Source organism: Amia ocellicauda, chromosome 23, assembly GCF_036373705.1.
Source record: "Amia ocellicauda isolate fAmiCal2 chromosome 23, fAmiCal2.hap1, whole genome shotgun sequence".
Taxonomy (NCBI): domain Eukaryota; kingdom Metazoa; phylum Chordata; class Actinopteri; order Amiiformes; family Amiidae; genus Amia; species Amia ocellicauda.
The window spans coordinates 6,856,681-6,876,705 of record NC_089872.1 but is presented as its reverse complement, the minus strand read 5'-3'; the positions used below and the strand labels follow the sequence as shown (position 1 = coordinate 6,876,705).

General features: G+C 40.5%; 1 protein-coding gene across 1 annotated transcript in view; it reads left to right on the top strand.

The window, feature by feature from the left end:
• The window catches only part of LOC136718929 (echinoderm microtubule-associated protein-like 6), a 123,779-nt gene that overhangs the window by 39,600 nt on the left and 64,154 nt on the right, over positions 1 to 20,025 (top strand). The window contains exons 2-8 of the mRNA XM_066696724.1: positions 2,930 to 3,089; positions 5,770 to 5,868; positions 9,645 to 9,713; positions 12,242 to 12,427; positions 14,025 to 14,160; positions 16,534 to 16,735; positions 18,108 to 18,245. Coding sequence (XP_066552821.1) covers positions 2,930 to 3,089; positions 5,770 to 5,868; positions 9,645 to 9,713; positions 12,242 to 12,427; positions 14,025 to 14,160; positions 16,534 to 16,735; positions 18,108 to 18,245 — 990 coding nt within the window. The remainder of the gene's footprint in view (positions 1 to 2,929; positions 3,090 to 5,769; positions 5,869 to 9,644; positions 9,714 to 12,241; positions 12,428 to 14,024; positions 14,161 to 16,533; positions 16,736 to 18,107; positions 18,246 to 20,025) is intronic.

Sequence of the window (20,025 nt, the reverse complement as noted above, 5' to 3'; positions counted from 1 at the left end):
CCTCACACCAATCAGTCACTTAGGCTATATGTGTTATTTATCTGCACTTTTCATTTAAAAGTTAAAAGGCAGGCAAGGTAAGGCCGATGCCTGTGTTTTAGCTTCACCTTGACAGATATTTCTATTTTTCAATTTGACAGACAGTACCGTGTGTGTTGTTTTGTTGTGTTCATGTAAAAATATAATATGTCAGTAAAAATCTCATGAGTTTTGACTTTAGCTGAACTATATATAAAATACACAGCCTTTACAACATGTACTAAGTTTACCAGCTGGAACAAAGTTGATGATTTTTAGGAAGTGGGCCAATCTCATTGTTTTAGTCCGCTTGGTTGGTTAAGAAACAATGACATTTTAAGATGTCTCCTGGGTTGTGCCATCAGGGATGTACACATGAGGTGAATGTGGCTAATTCAATAGAAAAATATGCATTATCTTTCTAAACAAATGATGTAAATTTGGCCTTGTACCAAAAGAGGTTTGGGGCTAGACCAAATCAAATTTAACTTTAACCTATTCATGAATCACAAAGCACAAATCTGTACCCTATTGTGGTTTCATTTATTGTTATAAGACAATTGATACTATTTATAAGTCAAAACGTGATTGGTTACAACTTATGAATTTGCGATTCATGGGTTGGTCAAAGTTTTACTTTGGTCTAGCCCTTAGTCTGGCTAATGGTTAGCTTTTATATTTGATTATCTTTTAAGCTGTTTTCAATCAATTTGAACATCATGTTAAACAAAATATGTGTAACTGCTTTTGACAGATAAACTACTGGTACAATATTGTTAGTTGTTACGAGTTTACACATTCATTTTCACTCTAGATCAACGTTTAGTTACCATACATCTAGGGTGTGAATACATTTGGAGGCCTGTGTGTTGCTGTGACCCATTCCAAAGTGGATTCTCAAACAGAATCCATTTAATCCTAATCTGTCATCATGTAACAAAAATCAGATCGCCAAGTGATTTATCTTCACTGGGAATAATTAATCTCTGGCTAAATCAGATAATAAAGTTTCACATTTAAATATTGATCGGCCCTTTTTTTTCAACTGTCATCAGACAGCTTTCGATATATCCATTACAATTAAAATAACTCAAAGGAGTTGACTTCACTTGCTTGTTTGTCCATATTTCTCAAATGTTCTTAGCTGTTGTGCCTGATGAACAGAAGAATTGACACACAATGATGGGCATGCCTGGTTTCTCGATACTCCTTTCTCTGTGTTGTTTTCTCTCTCTCCTTTTCTTTCTCTCCTTTCTCTTTTTTTTGCTTATGCTTCAAATCCTCAGTTCAGATTTTTTACCCCCGTGCTTTTTGCACCCATTTCTCAGTAACAGAAATAGCCTGCCATTAGATTTTTTGTTGCAGGGAAATGTATGAGACAGAGGTCTGTTTTGGCCTGTCCTCAACTTTTGTTTGATGTGTTTCACTGTCAGCTGTCTGAAAAGCACTTAACTGGTTGAAAATTAACGAAAAAATTATGAGAATTAACACTTAATTTGCTCTTGAGATTCGCAGTGTTGCCTGTGTCCTCGCAGCCCCTCCGGTACAGCTGTGCTAATGACTGACAGCAGCCCTGTAGTTATTTACGCTTTCGCTGGCGTTTGCCAATTAAAAATGACCATTCCAGCCTGGCGAGGGCATGACTGATCATTGTTACAGAAATGCTTTCTGATTGTGAGGCATAGTACTGGACAATATCCATTCTCAGGTCAGGCAGTGATTGAAGGTGAATCCAGATCGATGCCCGTATCCCAAGAGACTGAACTCTGCTGATGGCAGTAGTTTGTAGGTTGAAGACTTCCCTGTCTCTCTTCTCTTGGTATAGGGATCTATCGTAGCTGGGGGGAGGGGAATGAGTGAGTCAGAATGGCTGTGTTCCAGTCTCTGCTGTAGAGATTTTAGGTTTATAGGTCCCTATCGAGGCATCATTTACTGCCCTTTTGTAATTAAACATGGCAGTGTAAATGCAAGCAGTGGCTTTCTCTAGTTTGTCTTCCGCACCCACTCACACAGCAGTAATGTGCCCAGGGATATAATTGCTTTCTCGCCTAGCGTGCACCTACCTTTATTCTTACCTATAAACAACAGGCCACTGAAGGTTTTGTGAACTAGTTAGCCTACTCCTGCTCAATCAGGATCTCACTTCTGTTCCCGAAAAGATACATCAGACAGCGTGTGAAATATCCAACTTCAGAAATCATCTTCTATTAATTTGCCTCTCACTTGCTCATGCCTCTGTAAACAATGGAAATAAACAACCCATCACGATTTCTCATGTGTTTCTCTCTCCCTTAGCTTAGCGTGTTTTTTCCGGGTCCTGCTGTAGAGTTATTTTTAAGTAGCTATGAAGGAAAACAGTTCAGCACAGTGGACAGCTCTGCTTCAGAAACAGTGCAGACAGTGTATAAGCAGGCAAGCAGGAGTGACGCAAATCTTCGATCACCTACACAACTTATTTAACTTATTGGCACATCTAAAAATTAATTTAAAAAATACACAAGAAATAAAGGACAAAGGAAAGTAATTGAAGAAACTCAGTTCCTCTGTTTTAGGGAGTCACGTTATATTTCTGGAATGTTCTGCAAAGCGAAGTTTCTTACTTACATTTTGTGGGACAAGAGGTGGTATAACTAAGGCACTTTCCATGACTTTGAAATGTGCTACATCATTGTCAAGACTGGGAGGAATTATTTGTTTGCCTGTTTTGCTGGTTTTAGCTGAAAGTTAGTGAGAATTTACATTTTATATGCTTCTATTTTTCTGCTGGATCTGTGTCTGATTAGATTCTGAGAAATGAATCCTCACAATCCAGTAGCTATGGTAGCCAATCATTATTTCATTGTCTGTCTAAATGTCCTCTGAACTCCTCTCACATTTTGCTTTTCCTTTTTCGCTTCTCTTGCTTCCACAGCCTTGCCTTGCATCCCGACAAAACTCAGGTCGCCACTGGCCAAGTTGGGAAGGACCCCTATATCTGTGTGTGGGACACATATTGCGTGCAGACAGTGTCCATTCTCAAAGACGTACATACCCATGGAGTGGCCTGCCTGGCGTTTGACTCGGACGGACAGGTGAGTGAAGTGGGGGGGTTTTAAAGACCGGGCGTAGCCAGGCCTGCACATCTGCCCATCTTTCTAGAATATACGCCACATGAAAATTATGTCATCTGCCTTTTTAATCTGTCCTTTACAGTTGATATCAGTCTATGGTAGATCAATTATGGAGGGAGGTGGGTGTAACAAATGGAGTGTTGTGAGTTTTGATTGGGTCCCATGGGAGAAAGCTTTTGGAGAATTAAAGCAACGGAGCACACCCCCACACTTCACAGAGACGTTTATTGTCCAGCCGGAGCAGGCAAGGGAGTATGTCGGAGGCCCATTTATATCTGTTAGCTCTCCCCGCCTCAAGGTGCAGCAGCAATGCCACGTTGTAATAGGGGAGAGCTGATTTATGGATCAGTGCCGCGGTTGCACTGGGTTTCAATAGGAGAAAGTGTAATTGCTTTTGAATCCTGCCTGGAGCCCTGTTTTATGCTTGCAGCCTCAATGGAGGTTTGCGGCATTTCAGCTGTACAAAGTGTGATTCCAGTGTTTGAGTGTATGTGTGTGTGTGTGGTGGGGGTTGGGGGGGGTAGCAAATCACTTGGGTAGGACTTGGGCAGGTTCAATGAGGTTTGGAGCTAACAAATGCAATGTCACCTACGAGATTGCGGCCCGTAAGGGATGCGTCTAGTGGAGCACTAAGTAATGGATTGGACGGTCACAGGCAGCTTTCTAATGCACCTGCAATGCAGAACGCTATTAGGGGAATATAGCTTTGTAGTAAAAACGCTGTCCTGTCTGTCATACAGTTAATGGAATCCCCCAAACCCAAGCATCTGGGAAAATCGTATATATGTGGTTGATTGTGAAATCATTTTAGGATTCTGGATGCATGTTAACAGAAATGTGTTTTGCTGTGACCCCGGATTAAATGATTCAGTTTCTTTATCTGTTCTTGGGTAAACTGCTTCAGCGAATGAAATTAAAACCAAGAATATGCCCAGAACAATTGAGCAGTCATGTGGATGTGTTTAAAATTGGATCAGGGATCAGCCTTGATTTCGTTGGTATTCAAAAGGGCAAGTCTGCTCCTCGGCGGGGAGGATAAGAAAAGGGTTGAAGGTATATTCGAGTCACTGTGCCAAATACCCCAAAAACACTCAGAATTACAGCTTACTCCCAGCTTTGATTTAGAAACAGCCGGCTTAAGGGGGAGCTTCATTGATCAAGAAGAAAAATGTGGAACAGATTTCCGTACTTGTAAATAATGTCTTGCTCTCTTCTGGTTATAGACCACAGATCTTTCAACGATTCACATTATCAGACAGCACATAGGTCCAATATACTGAAGTCCCATTTTGGAACAGAATGAAAAGGTCCTGGTCATGTTAGACAAACCTGACAAACTTAAATGACCCTCCTACAGCATGTGTCATATGAGAAGCTGTGGTCACATGGTATATTTTGTCCCCACATGATCGGGAAGATCGTTCTCTTTCCCAGCACTCTTGTTTAACTAGTTTGACTTTGATGCCACAGAGGCGAGAGAGATGCCAACAGAGCCCTTTTCCCCATTCACTGCTGCCACAAGACGTCCTGCTCTGGCTACATACAGCAGCATGTGGGGACACCGAGTTGGATGTCCCTGTGGAGAAAGTGCCTCGGGTACCTGGCAATGGCAGAGCTGTTTATATATGATAAGAAGTGTGGGATTGTGTCTGGACGGGCTCGCAGCACAGGCCTTGGTTTCCTGTCTTATCTTAAGCACTGCACCTTGCTGCTACTTTTCCAGCTCTTGCAGACTGGCTGAAACTTGTACATCTCTGCTCTGTGGCTCTGCCCCTCAGAGAGTCAATATTTTCTGACTCTTCATTGGTGACAACTTTGGTTTGCTGTGGAGATTTTCTGGTATTGTAATGCCGGTGTTATATATATTTAAAAGCTTCTGGTGTACACTGATTGTGTGCTGAAATTCCTGAAGCTGATTGCTCCAACTCGGTCAACTAAGTAGTATTTCTTAATTAACACAACCAACACAATAAACAAAACCTCTGTCCTTTTTAGTATTAATGTAGCTTTTTACATTATGAACTGTCCTTCACTGCAAAATGTTTTACAACCTTAAAATGTTCTAGATGCTTCATGTGATGTGTGGAAAAGCAATTAATACTGCCCTTTCAAGGTGCATCAAGTGATTGCAGGCTTAATTAAGAGCCCAATTAACCGTATCAGATAATGCTTCCTGTTAGATGTTTTCATAACTGATTTAAAGGGGCATAATGTTTTGCGGACAGGCCTGTCATATAATGTTAACATAATAAATGAGTGTTTGATATTGTCTGAACGTTTATTGAAATTCCAAAAATGACGGCCCTTCATGCTCTCAATAACCAGTATGAGGTGCCATACTGCGGCAGCACATTTTTCACAAGGGAAGATATACTGCTGACTCATCTAATGGTAATTGCATGGGGAGCAATAGCCTCTTTTATGTTCTTTGCAATTCAACTGAAAACTCAATTAGAAAATTGCCCTCTCGTATGCCAGCCCGTGCCCTGACAGTTTCCATTGCCCATGTTTTTTTCCCGGGCTGTCTTCAATCAATACTCATTGCTTCTGTCTCCCTGTGTCTGTCTTGTGGAGGAAGTTATTTAACAGAACCCATGTTATTTCTTCTCTCCCCTACCCCCCCCCACCACATCCCTCCAAGCGTTTGGCTTCAGTGGGATTGGATGCCAAAAACACAGTGTGCATTTGGGACTGGAAGAAAGGAAAAGTGCTAGCTACAGCGACTGGCCACTCAGACAGGGTAAAACATGCATTTATACTTGTGTGTTTATGTGTATATATACAGACGTGGTCAAATTTGTTGGTACCCCTCCACAAAAAACGAAGAATGCACAATTTCCTCTGAAATAACTTGAAACTGACAGAAGTAATTGGAATCCCCTATTGTTTATTACATATTTAATAGAAATCAGACTTTGCTTTTGATTTAGTTTTTTAACATAATATTGTAAATAATAAAACAATTGAAAATGGCATGGACAAAAATGATGGGACCTTCAACCTAATATTTTGTTCTACAACCTTTAGAGGCAATCACTGCAATCAAGCATTTTCTGTAGCTCTCTGACTTCTGCACCTGTAAACAGGTAGTTTGACCCACTCTTCCTGAGCAAACTGCTCTAGGTGTCTCGGGTTTGATGGGTGCCTTCTCCAGACTGCAAGTTTCAGCTCTTTCCATAGATGTTCGATAGGATTCAGATCAGGACTCATAGAAGGCCACTTCAGAACAGTCCAATGTTTTGTTCTTATCCACTCTTGGGTGCTTTTAGCTGTGTGTTCTGGGTCATTCCTGTTGGAGGACCCATGACCTGTGACTTAAACAGAGTTTTCTGACACTGGGCAGTATGTTTCATTCCAGAATGCCTTGATAGTCTTGCACAGATTCAAGGCACCCTGTCATCTGTCCAAAGGACATTCTCCCAGAAGGATTGTGGCTTGTCAAATTCCAGTCATGCTTTTTTATGTTTTTCTTTCAAAAGTGGAGTCCTCCTGGGTCTTCTTCCATGGAGGCCACTTTCGCTCAAAAAGCGATGGATGGTGAGATCAGAAACTGACGTACCTTCACTTTGGAGTTCAGTTTGTATCTCTTTGGCAGTTATCTTTGGTTCTTTTTCTGTCATTTGCACTATTCTTCTGTTCAATCTGGGGTTGATTTTCCTCTTGCGGCCACGCCCAGGGAGGTTGGCTACAGCTCCATGGACCTTGAACTTCTTAATGATATTTGAAACTGTTGTCAAAGGAACGTGAAGCTTCTTGGAGATGGTCTTGTAGCCTTTACCATGCTTGTCTATTATTTTCTTTCGGATCTCCGCAGACAACACTCTCCTTTGCTTTCTCTGGTCCATGTTCAGTGTGGTGCACACAATGATACCAAATGGCACAGTGACTACTTTCCTCCATTTAAATAGGCTGAATGACTGATTGCAAGATTGGAGACGTGATACTAATTAAAGAAACTAATTAGTTTGGAGTATCACTATAATCCAATTATTTATTATCTTTTCTAAGGGGTACCAACAAATGTGTCCAGGCCATTTTAGAATATCCTTGTAGAATGAGCAATAATTCATCTCTTTTCACAGCTTTGCTTTATTCTATGACATACCAAAGGCATGCAAGTATACATGATGCAATAGCTTTTAACATCACTTTACAGGAGGAATGAAGCATTATTTCAATGAGCTATAAGGGTATCAACAAATATGACCACGTCTCTGTGTGTGTGTGTATGTGTGTGTGTGTATATATATATATATATATATATATACACTCACCTAAAGGATTATTAGGAACACCTGTTCAATTTCTCATTAATGCAATTATCTAACCAACCAATCACATGGCAGTTGCTTCAATGCATTTAGGGGTGTGGTCCTGGTCAAGACAATCTCCTGAACTCCAAACTGAATGTCTGAATGGGAAAGAAAGGTGATTTAAGCAATTTTGAGCGTGGCATGGTTGTTGGTGACATTCAGATGGTAGAGTCAGAATTTGGCGTAAACAGAAAGAGAACATGGATCCATTATGCATTGTTACCACTGTGCAGGCTGGTGGTGGTGGTGTAATGGTGTGGGGGATGTTTTCTTGGCACACTTTAGGCCCCTTAGTGCCAATTGGGCATCGTTTAAATGCCACGGCCTACCTGAGCATTGTTTCTGACCATGTCCATCCCTTTATGACCACCATGTACCCATCCTCTGATGGCTACTTCCAGCAGGATAATGCACCATGTCACAATCATTTCAAATTGGTTTCTTGAACATGACAATGAGTTCACTGTACTAAACTGGCCCCCACAGTCACCAGATCTCAACCCAATAGAGCATCTTTGGGATGTGGTGGAACGGGAGCTTCGTGCCCTGGATGTGCATCCCACAAATCTCCATCAACTGCAAGATGCTATCCTATCAATATGGGCCAACATTTCTAAAGAATGCTTTCAGCACCTTGTTGAATCAATGCCACGTAGAATTAAGGCAGTTCTGAAGGCGAAAGGGGGTCAAACACAGTATTAGTATGGTGTTCCTAATAATCCTTTAGGTGAGTGTATATATATATATATATATATATATATATATTTAAAAAATAAATATATTACACTAAACAGTATGTATAAGAAACATATCAAGTGATAAAGTGGCCAGCTGGGCAAGAGAACACACACAATAATATTCAACTTTATTTGTGTAGCACTTTCATACATAAGATGCATCTCAATGTGCTTTAGATATATAAATTATACAATAAAAATAAATACATTAAAACAACTCAAGTGGACTACTATAATAAAAACAGAATTGTCAAGAAAAAGTAAAACTTTAAAAGTATGTTTTGAGCTGTTCACAGTGGTTGCCGGTCTAATTGCAGCTGGTATTTGATTACAAATCTTCAGTGCATAATAATAAAAGGCTACTTCACTGTAATTATTGGATTTCATTTTTGGAACATTTAGTAAGTCTGCACTAGAATAAACTAGAATCCAATAATTGGAAAATGAATAAATCTGCCATATCATTAAGAGCCTTAAACACCAATAATAACATTTAAAATTGAATCCTAAAAGAAACAGAAAGCCAATGTAACGAAGCTAGTACAAGGGTAATATGTTTTCGTTAGCATTCTGCCTACTGCGTTTTGTACAAGTTGGAGTTTATTTATAGTTTTCTTGGGGAGTCCAGTGAACAGATCATTGCAATAGTCTAATTGTAAAAAAAAATAAAAACAGGAATACATTTTTTTGCATCCTTCAATGTGAGGTATGGTCTAACTCTAGCAATATTTCTAAAATGGTTTATGTTCCTCCTGGTTCCTAACAACTATCAAAATCCTCTTGATTGTACGGCATGCTTAAAAAAACAAGAACTTGCATTTGAAACCTCAAACAATTCATCAAATGTTTATTTTGGTTTCTGCCTCATTGTGTGAGGAGAGAATGAGAGCTACAGAACATTACAAATTATAGATAATAGAAATATAATTTAAAAACAAAATAGATGGCCCTTATCCTTTCTGGAGCTCATGCAGTAGTGCAGAGAGAGTACATGCAGGGAAGAAAATGCCTCAGCCTAGCTAAGTATAGTACAGTCCTGCGAGCTGGTTGAGAAGAGCCCCTCCGATCCCGACACCCCCGGTCATATCGTCTCGCACGTGCACTGCAGCATCGAGGAGGAAACGGCAAAGGAGGGGATCTGCCTCATTACCACGCACATGAGCGGGCACCTTCTCGCAGTGCTCTCTGCCTCTTTTTGGCATCTGTCTCATTCATCAAAACTGGGCCAGTGATGGCTGGGGGGTAACCTACAGCTGGCTGGCTTCCCCCGTGACCAGTTGCTATGACTCAAAGCGTGGCCGCTGCTCATTCTGCTGAGACTTGCAGTCGGGCTTTGAGGGTCAGTGGTTAAGTAATAGAGATTCGGTGGTGGATGGATGCTTTGAAAGGTCTATTTTTTTCCCCCTCCTCTAATAAATTTTGCTGAAATGCCAACTGCGACTCTTAATTGCTTGGCACTTTTCCAGATCTTCGATATTGCCTGGGATCCATTTCAACAGAACCGGCTGGTGAGCTGTGGGGTCAAACACATCAAGGTGAGGCTAGCGTTTTTAAGGTAGGCAACCACCAGCCCCTGGGAGTGGTATGCATTGTACCTGTATCTTTTTTTTGCTATAAAACGTTTAAATAATTCCATAATAAATATACAGATGATTGTTTTATTCACTGAACTAAATCAGTTACTCTTGAAATGAAAACAATCTGTAAATACTTCATTATGTATTTACTAGAAGTACTAGCAGGTATGGAAAATACAGTCCCCTGTGTGAAACGATGGGTCAAAAGATGAATGATGGAATTCCTCATTTGAACTTCTGTGGTTTCTGATGTTTCTGTGGAGACCGAATGTCTCTCTTACTCCACTGCCTCTTTAAAATCAGCAATTGGGCAGGGATTAGTGCTGAATACTTTGTCCGGATATGTACCAGTCTTCTATAATTTCGGCTGGAGACTGCAAGGGTTAGAAAAATAAATGCATACAAAGGTTTAATGGGAAAAAAAACTCACCCTGTACTATATATACTTACAGTAACTATTTAAGTAACTTACTAGTATCAGTATTATGTGTGAAGTTAATGCTGTAATGCATTCTGGAGCTCACTTTTTAGTGGTTAAGCAATATAAATTATTCGAGTTCTGACGTACACCTTGTTCAAGTACTGCTATTGGTCCGTGCGTGGAGTGTGTGTGACATCACCTCTCAACCCCCGGAAACAACTATTTTCTCCTGGGATTGCCACAGGAATGCGGGGGTTAAAATAACTTGCCACCTGAAAGTGGCGTCTGAGCAAAGACAACTAAAAACCAACTAAACACCTCTTCAGACAATTTTAATGTTTCTCAATCAAGCTGAACTCCAGCCGCATAACAGAGAAAATTATACATAATCATAATTTCAGTAAAAAAAGAATAGTGCTCTGTGTTAATATCACACCAATAGGCCAAAGACTACAGAAAGAAAAGCTAGGAGGCTCTCATTGATTCAGTCTCTGCCATGCTGTACTGTGTCTGAGAGACTGACCCAGGTAGAGGTGGCAGTAACTGATACTGTCATAGCCAAGCTGAGCGATCTGGCCAGTCTGTTCTGTTGCGTTGAGTTGAAATGTGTCATAGCGTGTAACTGCTCACCAGACGGCACTCAAAACCACTCCTGATAATGAGTGAAATCCACACTGAGACCAGGAGAAAAATGCATAGCCATCACGTGCGCCATCCAGCACTCCTCGCAGGCGAGCAGCTCCTGGCAGAAGGATTGGAGCAGGACCCTGTCTCACACCCCTACATAAGAGAAGGTGTTGTCAGATATGGATTATAAAATATGTTTATAGTTTCAGGTATTAGCTGAAATGGGTGTAGGATGGCTTTTGGAAATGATTGCTTCAAAATTTAGTCCTGAGGAAATTTTTGTGTTATAATCGTAATCATGCAGATGGTCCTAAAGAATGTATTTCATTGAATGCTTTTGTTCTTCAAAGTGGAATCTTGGCTGTCTGGTTCCAAATGCTGTGTTAAACATTTATAAGTACATGCTGTGTTTCAGAAGAATTTTTCAGAAGGCTATGACTATTGGAAAATGTTTTGAAAAAGAATATTGAGCATTTTGTAGTTTCCCTGTTTATTATTTATATATATATACACCCCCGTGGATCTTGCTCTTTTGACATCTGGATGGGGAAACACTCCTTTCTGGGAAGATAGTGTGTCTAGTTTGGCTTTCCTCTATCATTAATTCATTTGTGGTCCACCATTCAAGGCCAGGTAAGGTTCAAGATCTTCCGTTACCACCGTGGTTCGGAGCGCGTGGACTCCACATTTCCACGGACAGGTTCACATTGAAGTGGAACGCAGAATTGAACATGTTGAAACCAGGATGAGGCAAATTGCTTCCGATGGTTATTTTAGAGGTACAGTTGGAAGATGTCAAATTTGATTCACTCAAAAACAAACAAGTTGTTCTGTCACCAGCCCCAAGGGGAAACCAGCCTTTTATTGTCCAGAGCGCAATAGGAGCTCTCTGCAGTGCCCTGGGAGTGCTGCTAATTTCAGCTCACTCTGGCATTGATAAGTCACTTAATTTCTCAATCTAGTTTGTCTTTGAAGTGCATTCGTTTAATTAATTTATGCAGACATGCGTGGCAGGAACTCCCGATGATTTATAAAAGCAATAGGCACGATTGACGGAGAGGCAATTATTTTGTGGCCATAGTGTTCACAGTTTGCAAACAGTGGAGAGCACCAACATATTTGAAATTCCTGGTGAACAAATGCTTACAAGAGTTTTTGTAGGCACCCTTTTCCTACTTCATGTCACGGCATCCCACCAGAACAAAGTCACAATTGTCAGTCGGACACCAACTCCAGTTGTATCTGAGTTTTTTGACAGAGATACCCAGAGTTCAGCATCTAATCACTGTAGTTCTGAATGGTGCTGCACATGTGTTAAAAGAACAAGTGTCCTCTTAAAAATCAATCTCTAGAAGGTGAGGTAACTGAACTTCAGTTAAAAGGAGAATAAAATCAGCCTTAACCATCTTCATCTTTTCTGATTTTTCTGGTAACTCAGTTCTGGGCACTGTGTGGGAATGCGTTGACGCCGAAAAGGGGCATATTTGGCAAAACCGGGGACCTGCAGACCATCCTGTGTCTGGCCAGTGCCAAAGATGACTTGACGTACTCGGGGGCGCTGAACGGGGATGTCTACGTGTGGAAGGGGCTGAATCTGGTGCGCACCGTGCAGGGAGCGCATGGGGTGAGTGTAACCAGACACCTGCTCTTCAATGCTTAATGTGCCTGCTTTGTAATTGTACCATCGCAGGTAGCCCGTTTAGTGAAGGTTCACTGCATCCTGAATGAGAATCAGTGATACATGCGCTCCTTATCTCGACGGCCCACTAAGTTCGGCAGATGCCCTGCGCTAATTGGCCATTGCCGGTTTTTAGATGGGGGGGACGTTGATTTTATTTTTCTCCTTTTTTCTCTTTGTAGTTGCTCCTTGCCTACTGACTACAAATGCATAGACTGATACTGCATGTCTTCTCTTTATTTTTCTGTTGTTCTCCTCCTGAACATTTTTAACTCCAATTAAGACAGCAGCAAACAATATTGGTTCAATTAATGGCAAAATGTGGATGTGTTCAAGCTTTTAAATTTGATTTATTTTAATTTCACTCCTGTACACTCTTGATGCATTATATCCATAAAACTTTATGCAAGTTTGTAACTCACGTCCGATTTCTTAAGTTTGGAAAAGTGTTTTTTTAACTTTATTTTGCATTTTATCCATGGCATTGTGTGTAGTTAAAAAAAATAACATATAAGAATAAAAATGAATGCAAATCCATGTGTTATACCAACTTTGCTTCAGGATTCAATATTTTAACAAAACTGTCCTTTAAGTTATTTAATTTGGAGACCAATCTGGGTCAGCTTTCAATTACCTTGACCAAATTGGTATTTTAAAGCAGTCCAATCACTGGGTTTTGTTGTTGTTGTATTATTTATTTGTGTATGTGTGTGTGTGCTGTGAATTATGAATGACTTTCAGGGGGAGGCTGAATTTTAGAATTTTAATGATTTTGTTTCAGCTGCTAGTTCACATATGATGCTCCGTGGAAGTCCAGGGTACTGTTGTGCTGCTGCTCAGTTTAAAAGTTTGTCCTGGTGAATATCATCGTTTCCTAATCCAGTTCCTTTGCTGGAGCCGTAGGACTCTTCAAAGAGAAATACATATTTTTTCACTGGTGACACATCCAATGAGCTACAGGTTTCCAAGTTAAAAAGCAAGGTTCCAACAATGGGAACAGTATTTAAGTCTAGTAGTTGATTAGGCCTTATAAATGACCCATTCTGTGGATCCAGCAGTGAAGAGGAGTGCTAAGGAAAGGGCTAACAGGTGTGTAAACCAACTGATACTCACTGCAGCTCCTGCAAACGGGTCTTTTCCTTCTACCTGACCGGTTCCATTACTAACTTGGTTTATAATGAGCACATGACCAGAACTACAGTGTTTGTGGTTTATTAGTCCCCTATGAAACCTGCAATGCCATGGACCTCTAAATTGGAGTATCTGATGTGAAAGAAGATCATGGGTGATCTTAGAATGTCTTCAGCTTTCTAATAAAGTGGCCAGAGCATGTCACGTTGACGTCAGGGGTCACGTTTCCTTCTGAGGGATGACCGCTAACATGTATGTGACTTCTGTTGTATCACTGTCTGAAGGTGGGTCCGTTTGGGGCGTGGAGTTGACTGGAAGCGTATTACATTGCATCTCTCTCCTTCATAATGTGTTGGAGGTATATCTGATCCCCTCCCCCTAGTTCTGCTCTGTTTTGTGTGTGACCCTGCAGGCTGGGATCTTCAGCATGTACGCCTGCGAGGAGGGCTTCGCTACCGGGGGCAGAGACGGCTGCATACGACTGTGGGACGTGGACTTCAAGCCCATCACCAAAATAGACCTCAGGGAGGCCGAGCAGGGTTATAAAGGTAAATGGGGATGTAGGGAGCTTCTTTAAGAGTTTGGGGGTTATATATCTCTTTGACTGTTAGAAAAAAGACATGCTCAACAACATCAGAATAATCCTGAAACAAATTCCAAGTACAAAAGCAAATGGAGCGTGTCAGAGAAACGCACAGACGCGTGATCTTTTTCTTGTTGATAATGATGGTGACTTCTGCGCGTTCTTCACATTCGCTGCATCGCCCTGCAGGGAGCCGCAAGTGTGCTTTCTGAAAGATGGATGTGACACTTTGCAAATGCCATAAGATGTTTTTCTTCACAGTAAATATAGATATTTATATCAATTGAACATGGTGGTAGATATTTTCTGAATTTAGTCCTTAACACCAAGTGTTAATTCACAGCTCTGAAAATGACACGTGTCTGTTTAAGGTCATAGGGAAAACCCACAAATTGGCATCTTTGTCGGTCCAGGAGCAGTGTGGGTGAGGCCATGATGAAAGGGTTTGAGCTTCTATTTATATTCTTTGCGCTGAAAAGTTGACATTTTAGATCTCATAATTGGTATTAGGAAAGCTAAATAATTGATCTATACAGGCCATATGTGTCTGCGTTTTCATGCACTAGGGGGTCTCTCCACAGGTGGATTTTGATATGTGATTAACTTATAAAGCCTTTTGGCTCCTGTCCTCGCAGAGCGAAATCGTTCTCATTAAGCCGGCATGAAATTAGTTTTCGGAGTGTTCATTAGTGGACATCTGTTGAATGTTAAGCAAGACTGGCCATATTGATGATGTCATCGTCATTAGTGAAGGCCAGAAGGACCCTGTGTCAGAAAATCTGGATCATATATAACGGTCTTTTTGTTATTGAATGGGATTAAATTAGATTGTACAAATGGATTCCCAAGCAGCAGTATATAGATGTGTGTCTGTACTGTTCAAAGATGCTAAAGGCTGTATTGATAAAGTAGCAAACCCGAAGTTGTAAGATTGACCATCAAGGTTAGAGTGCTAATGGCTTTTGTTTATTGAGCTTTTAATTGGTTAATTCACAATACTATTTACCTAACTGAACCAATATAGACAATTCAAGCCTTTTTACAGGTCTAATGCAGGTGATGATATAAATATACCTGCTGGACAGTGGCCTTCAAGGACTAGAATATAGTAACACAACGTTGCAGATGTTTTTCTGAGATGTGACTTACAGAGTCCCTGTATGCAAGTTACTTTTACTTTTAGTGACCTCAAGAGTGTCTAAATGAATAATGGTCACAAACATAGCATGGAGTATAAATGGTTAATGAAGACAAATCACAGTATAAACAATATTGTCTCTATTACTCAATATATTATTCAGCTGCACTTTTCACGCCACTCAAAACCTGCTCTTTTAGAATAATCATATTTACATCAAATATTAAATACTTTTATGTTGGAAAATTGGAGCCAGTGAGCAGACTAGAGCTGCCATCCTGATTATTTAAAGCAATACCATTTACAGGTCACCAATTTTAACACTGTAAATACAGCATTTAAAAGCATCCATTTGTCCCACCTCCTTAATGACTGCTCATGGAAACTCCCATTGTCTTTGCTATTCCTATAAGGGTCAACTGGGTTTGCCCTGCATGTCTCAGGCATCTCTGAGAAATATAATCTGTTCTAAGAATTCACAAAGAACCTCAACCTTTAAAGCTTATACTTCTCTTAAATATTTATAAGTGACCTTTCTGTGGAATCGCATGTGGAGATAATCTGACAAATGTCTTTCGTAGCATTGTTTATGTTTAATGAAAGATTATGATTTGACTGTTTTTAACTAACATATTTGTTCTGATTTGAAACTAGTCTATTAAAGAGAGGGACCTACAGTTTCGCAATTGTTCCCCTTGCATGCTGTTGTTAGGTACATTTGCCCCAGGTGGGTTTCCATGTACTCATGATCCAATTTGTGATAAAAGCAGGACTGTATTGTTTCTTTTTCGAGTTTTTCCAACTGGTTGTTATTGCAACATGGTGCCTGTAACTGTGACTGGTGTGTTCTAGTTGGTAAAATTAAAAGCTTTTTGTTTCATTTGTATTTGTTGTGCATTTTCTTTGCTAGGAAAAGGCAATGTATTGTGGGTAGTTTTTGCATCACTGTATTCATCCAGATATCAAATGTAATATACAGTCACATAAATAATATACATATATATATTTTTTCCCAAGCATTTGTCTATCGGGGCTAAGCTTGGTTTATTCTTGCATTTGCCTGGAAAGTATTTTGACAAGGATATTTTAAGAAGAGTCTGACCATGATGGTGTTTTGTACCTTTTTTTCCTGTCCTGTCAGCTTCTCACAACCAGCTCCCTGTCTTTCTCCGTTTCTCTCGCTCTCTCTGTCTGTCTCAGGGCTGTCCATCCGCAGCGTGTGCTGGAAGGCTGACCGTATCCTGGCTGGCACGCAGGACAGTGAGATCTTCGAGGTGATGGTGCGTGACCGGGACAAGCCCCTGTTGATCATGCAGGGTCACTGCGAGGGGGAGCTGTGGGCCCTGGACGTCCATCCCAAGAAGCCCCTGGCCGTGACCGGCAGTGACGATCGCTCTGTGAGGTGGGTGTTGCCCTGCCTCCCCCAGCTCTTCTCCCTGTCACTGTCTGAGCTTCCTCCCTAGCACACATGATGCCCTTTAAGGTTTCTTGCTGGCTTATTATTTCCTTTTCTTCTTTCATGTAGAAACATTGTCATATACCGCCATTTGGCAGTTTGTCACTTTGTTGTCAGGAGTTGTCAGCTTTGTATGAATAATGGCACATTATTCATGGGTCCCCATGAAAATAAAAATGTTGATACATATCCAGTGAGTAGGAGAACAGCATCCCCTCCAACCGATAACTCCTTGAAAATTACTTATAACAGTCTGACCTTTGAATGTCACATATGGATCCCTTATGTATGTATTTGAATCATGGTAGGTTGTTTTATTGAAGCTATTTTAAAAATATTTGGGAGATCTATGTATGTCCATATTGCTTTATGAAAGAGTCTTGACTCATTTGATTTAAAATGCTGCATCTGGTATTAGTGCATTTTTAATTTAAACAGGACAGAAGATTGGTAACCAATGTGTTCAAACTCAATCCCCTTCAAAACACAGTACATTGTCACATGGCATGATCTGTAATGTGAGACGCGTGGGAAACAGAAAGAATTTAGCTGGTAACTGATCGTTTTGATTGATCAGCAACCAGCTAGTTTCGTGTTGTTATGCTTATGATGGCAGTGGGGTATTGACTTCCCAGAGGCATGAGAGCCAGTGTGTGTTTCAGTCCAGCTTACTCTGTTTGCCATCCATGGGGAATGGAGCGAGTGCATTCACACAGATAAGGCAGATGGATAGATTAGATGGATTTGACCCAACAGCAAAGCCTTCTTCATCAAAATGTCAGTTGGGGGAAGAGTTTTGAACAATAATCTGTTCTCTGAAGATTTAATAGTACTCATCAGGTGTTTATATGTTTATATATATCAAGCTCTAAAACTGAAATCTAACTGGTAGTCATGTAGTCAATTCAAGTTTTCAGTGTCTTTTGAATGTTCTGGCAAATTGCAATGAAACGACAAACTAAATTCTAAAGATTAAACAAATGCAGCAAAATGTGGAAGTCTAGTGTTAATTAATTCTAGTGTCTGTGTTCCCTGTGTGTTTCATTGTTATGAGCGTTACCCTAACAGAGATCTCTGACAGCTTTTCAGAGTCTTATTTTGCTAAGTTTGCTACACTCTTTTCTTCATCTAAGCCTACCTAAAATCCAGAGTATATAAAATGTGGGAGTGGGGGAGGGGGGCATATAAATTGCTCCTGCACCTTGGAGTTTTTGCAGTTTGCTTTCAGAAGATCAGGCCCCGGAGAAGAAACTTTTGAAACCCCCCCCTGATCGAGTGCTCCCGAGGCTGTGCTGATCTCCTCCTTTGCTCCCCTCAGGCTGTGGAGCCTGGCTGACCATGCCTTGATCGCCCGCTGCAACATGGAGGAGGCAGTGCGCAGCGTGGCCTTCAACAGCGACGGCTCGCAGCTCGCCCTGGGCATGAAGGATGGCTCTTTCACTGTGCTCAGAGTCAGGTAAGACCCCCCTTTCCCTGCAGTCTGTGTGGCTGCCATGTTGGTTTGTTGGGTGGTCTTTGTTTGAGGAGATTGAATCATTATTAGTTTGAGTTGTTATTGGTCAGTTTGGATTACTAATTGGTTAACAGCTCAGGATAGGCTGTTGTTCTGTGCTATTGATCAGTTTGGATGGTTGGTCAGTTAGGGTTTGTTGCTGGCTGGTCAGTTTGGATGGTTGGGTCATCATTGTTTCAATGACGGTTTCCTCTTTGTCTTTTTTAGTTTTTTTTTATCAAGATGAGAAATCTGGTTATAGTGACATTTCAGTTGGAACTTGTGTTAGTAAGGAAGAAAAGGACTAGTATAGTTTCTGGCTGATGAGATATCTGGGTATCCCCGATAAAGCCACCAATCACTATGTGAAAATGGACTAGTTCTATCCAACTGTCACAGGCTGCTGAACCTACAAATGGCTTGGTTATTATGAACCAGGGAAGAGCTTTAGGTTTTAAGCAGTTCCTTGTGTGATGACAAATCCATCGCACTGCCCCATCCCAAATTAAATGCATTTACTACAGTCACAAAATGACCAAGGAGAAAAAATGGATTGCAACGAACAGTCACTCCTTGTGCGTGGGCAGCTTGTTTTACATACTGATTCCTAGGTCATCTACATTACTTATTATTAAAGCATTGGTGTTCTGCTTTCAATGTGCTGGATCTGCACTTGAACCATAGTTCTGTATTTATTTGCATATTGACGAATAATTATTTCAAGTCACTAGCTGTTTGACTTTGAAATGGAGGCTGAAATATCCCACTTCTGCTGGTTTGACAGCCAAATCATTTAGCCACTTCAAAATGTGATGGGAAGGTCAGTGGTGGCTGTGAGTGTGTTTGGTGATTTTAGTTCTTGGTGGTTGTTAATAGGTGTCTCCATTAGAAGTCTGTGACAGTAAAAATGTCTGTTTTGTTTCTTGAATTAATGAGCTGCTTTGCCTGTCTAGCTGGTGGAGCACAGCTTGTATGGGAAAATCAAGTTCAAGGTTTTTTGAAAAACATGTTGGAAAAATATAATTGCTGCAAGAAATCCAATTTGTAAGGAATCCACAGGGCCACACTGAATCAATAAGATGTTTATTAGATTGTGGTCATTGGCGGATTAAGACTTCATGGTGCCCCTGAGCAACAGCCGCTCAAGTGCCCACCCCTCGCGATAAAAAATGCCACCTACTGGCAGTTTTAGTTTAATATTTAAAAGTATAATTTCATTTTGTCAATCATTTATATCAAAATTGTATATTTAAAACATTATGTTTCTTATTATTCTGACTGAATTGTTTTATTAAATTTAAGAATTTCACATAAAAGCTGACGCACATACATTTAATAAGTTTATTTAATACATTAATGCACTTAAAGCAACTTTAATAAAACTGCCAAAATCAACATGACATCTTATTGTCTTTATAGAGTAGAACACCAAAAATAATAGAACTCTCTGTTATCAAGTTTTTTTGTTTCTTTTTAAGCAACATCAGTAGATGTTAACCTGTCCACTGGTGTGTTGTTACATTGCTTGTTTAAATGTACTGAACAAAAACACTAGAAAAACCTTTACATCAGAAACATTGGCAATCCTATTACAAATACTCAAACATCTTAGAATGGCCTCTTTCTGGATTTTGACCATGCAAACTCGCATATGATGTCTTCAAAATCTAAGCCCCATACCAGCTCAGATTCAATGGCAAGCAGGGAAAGTGCAGAAAGCCGATTCTGTGCCATTGTTGTCCTA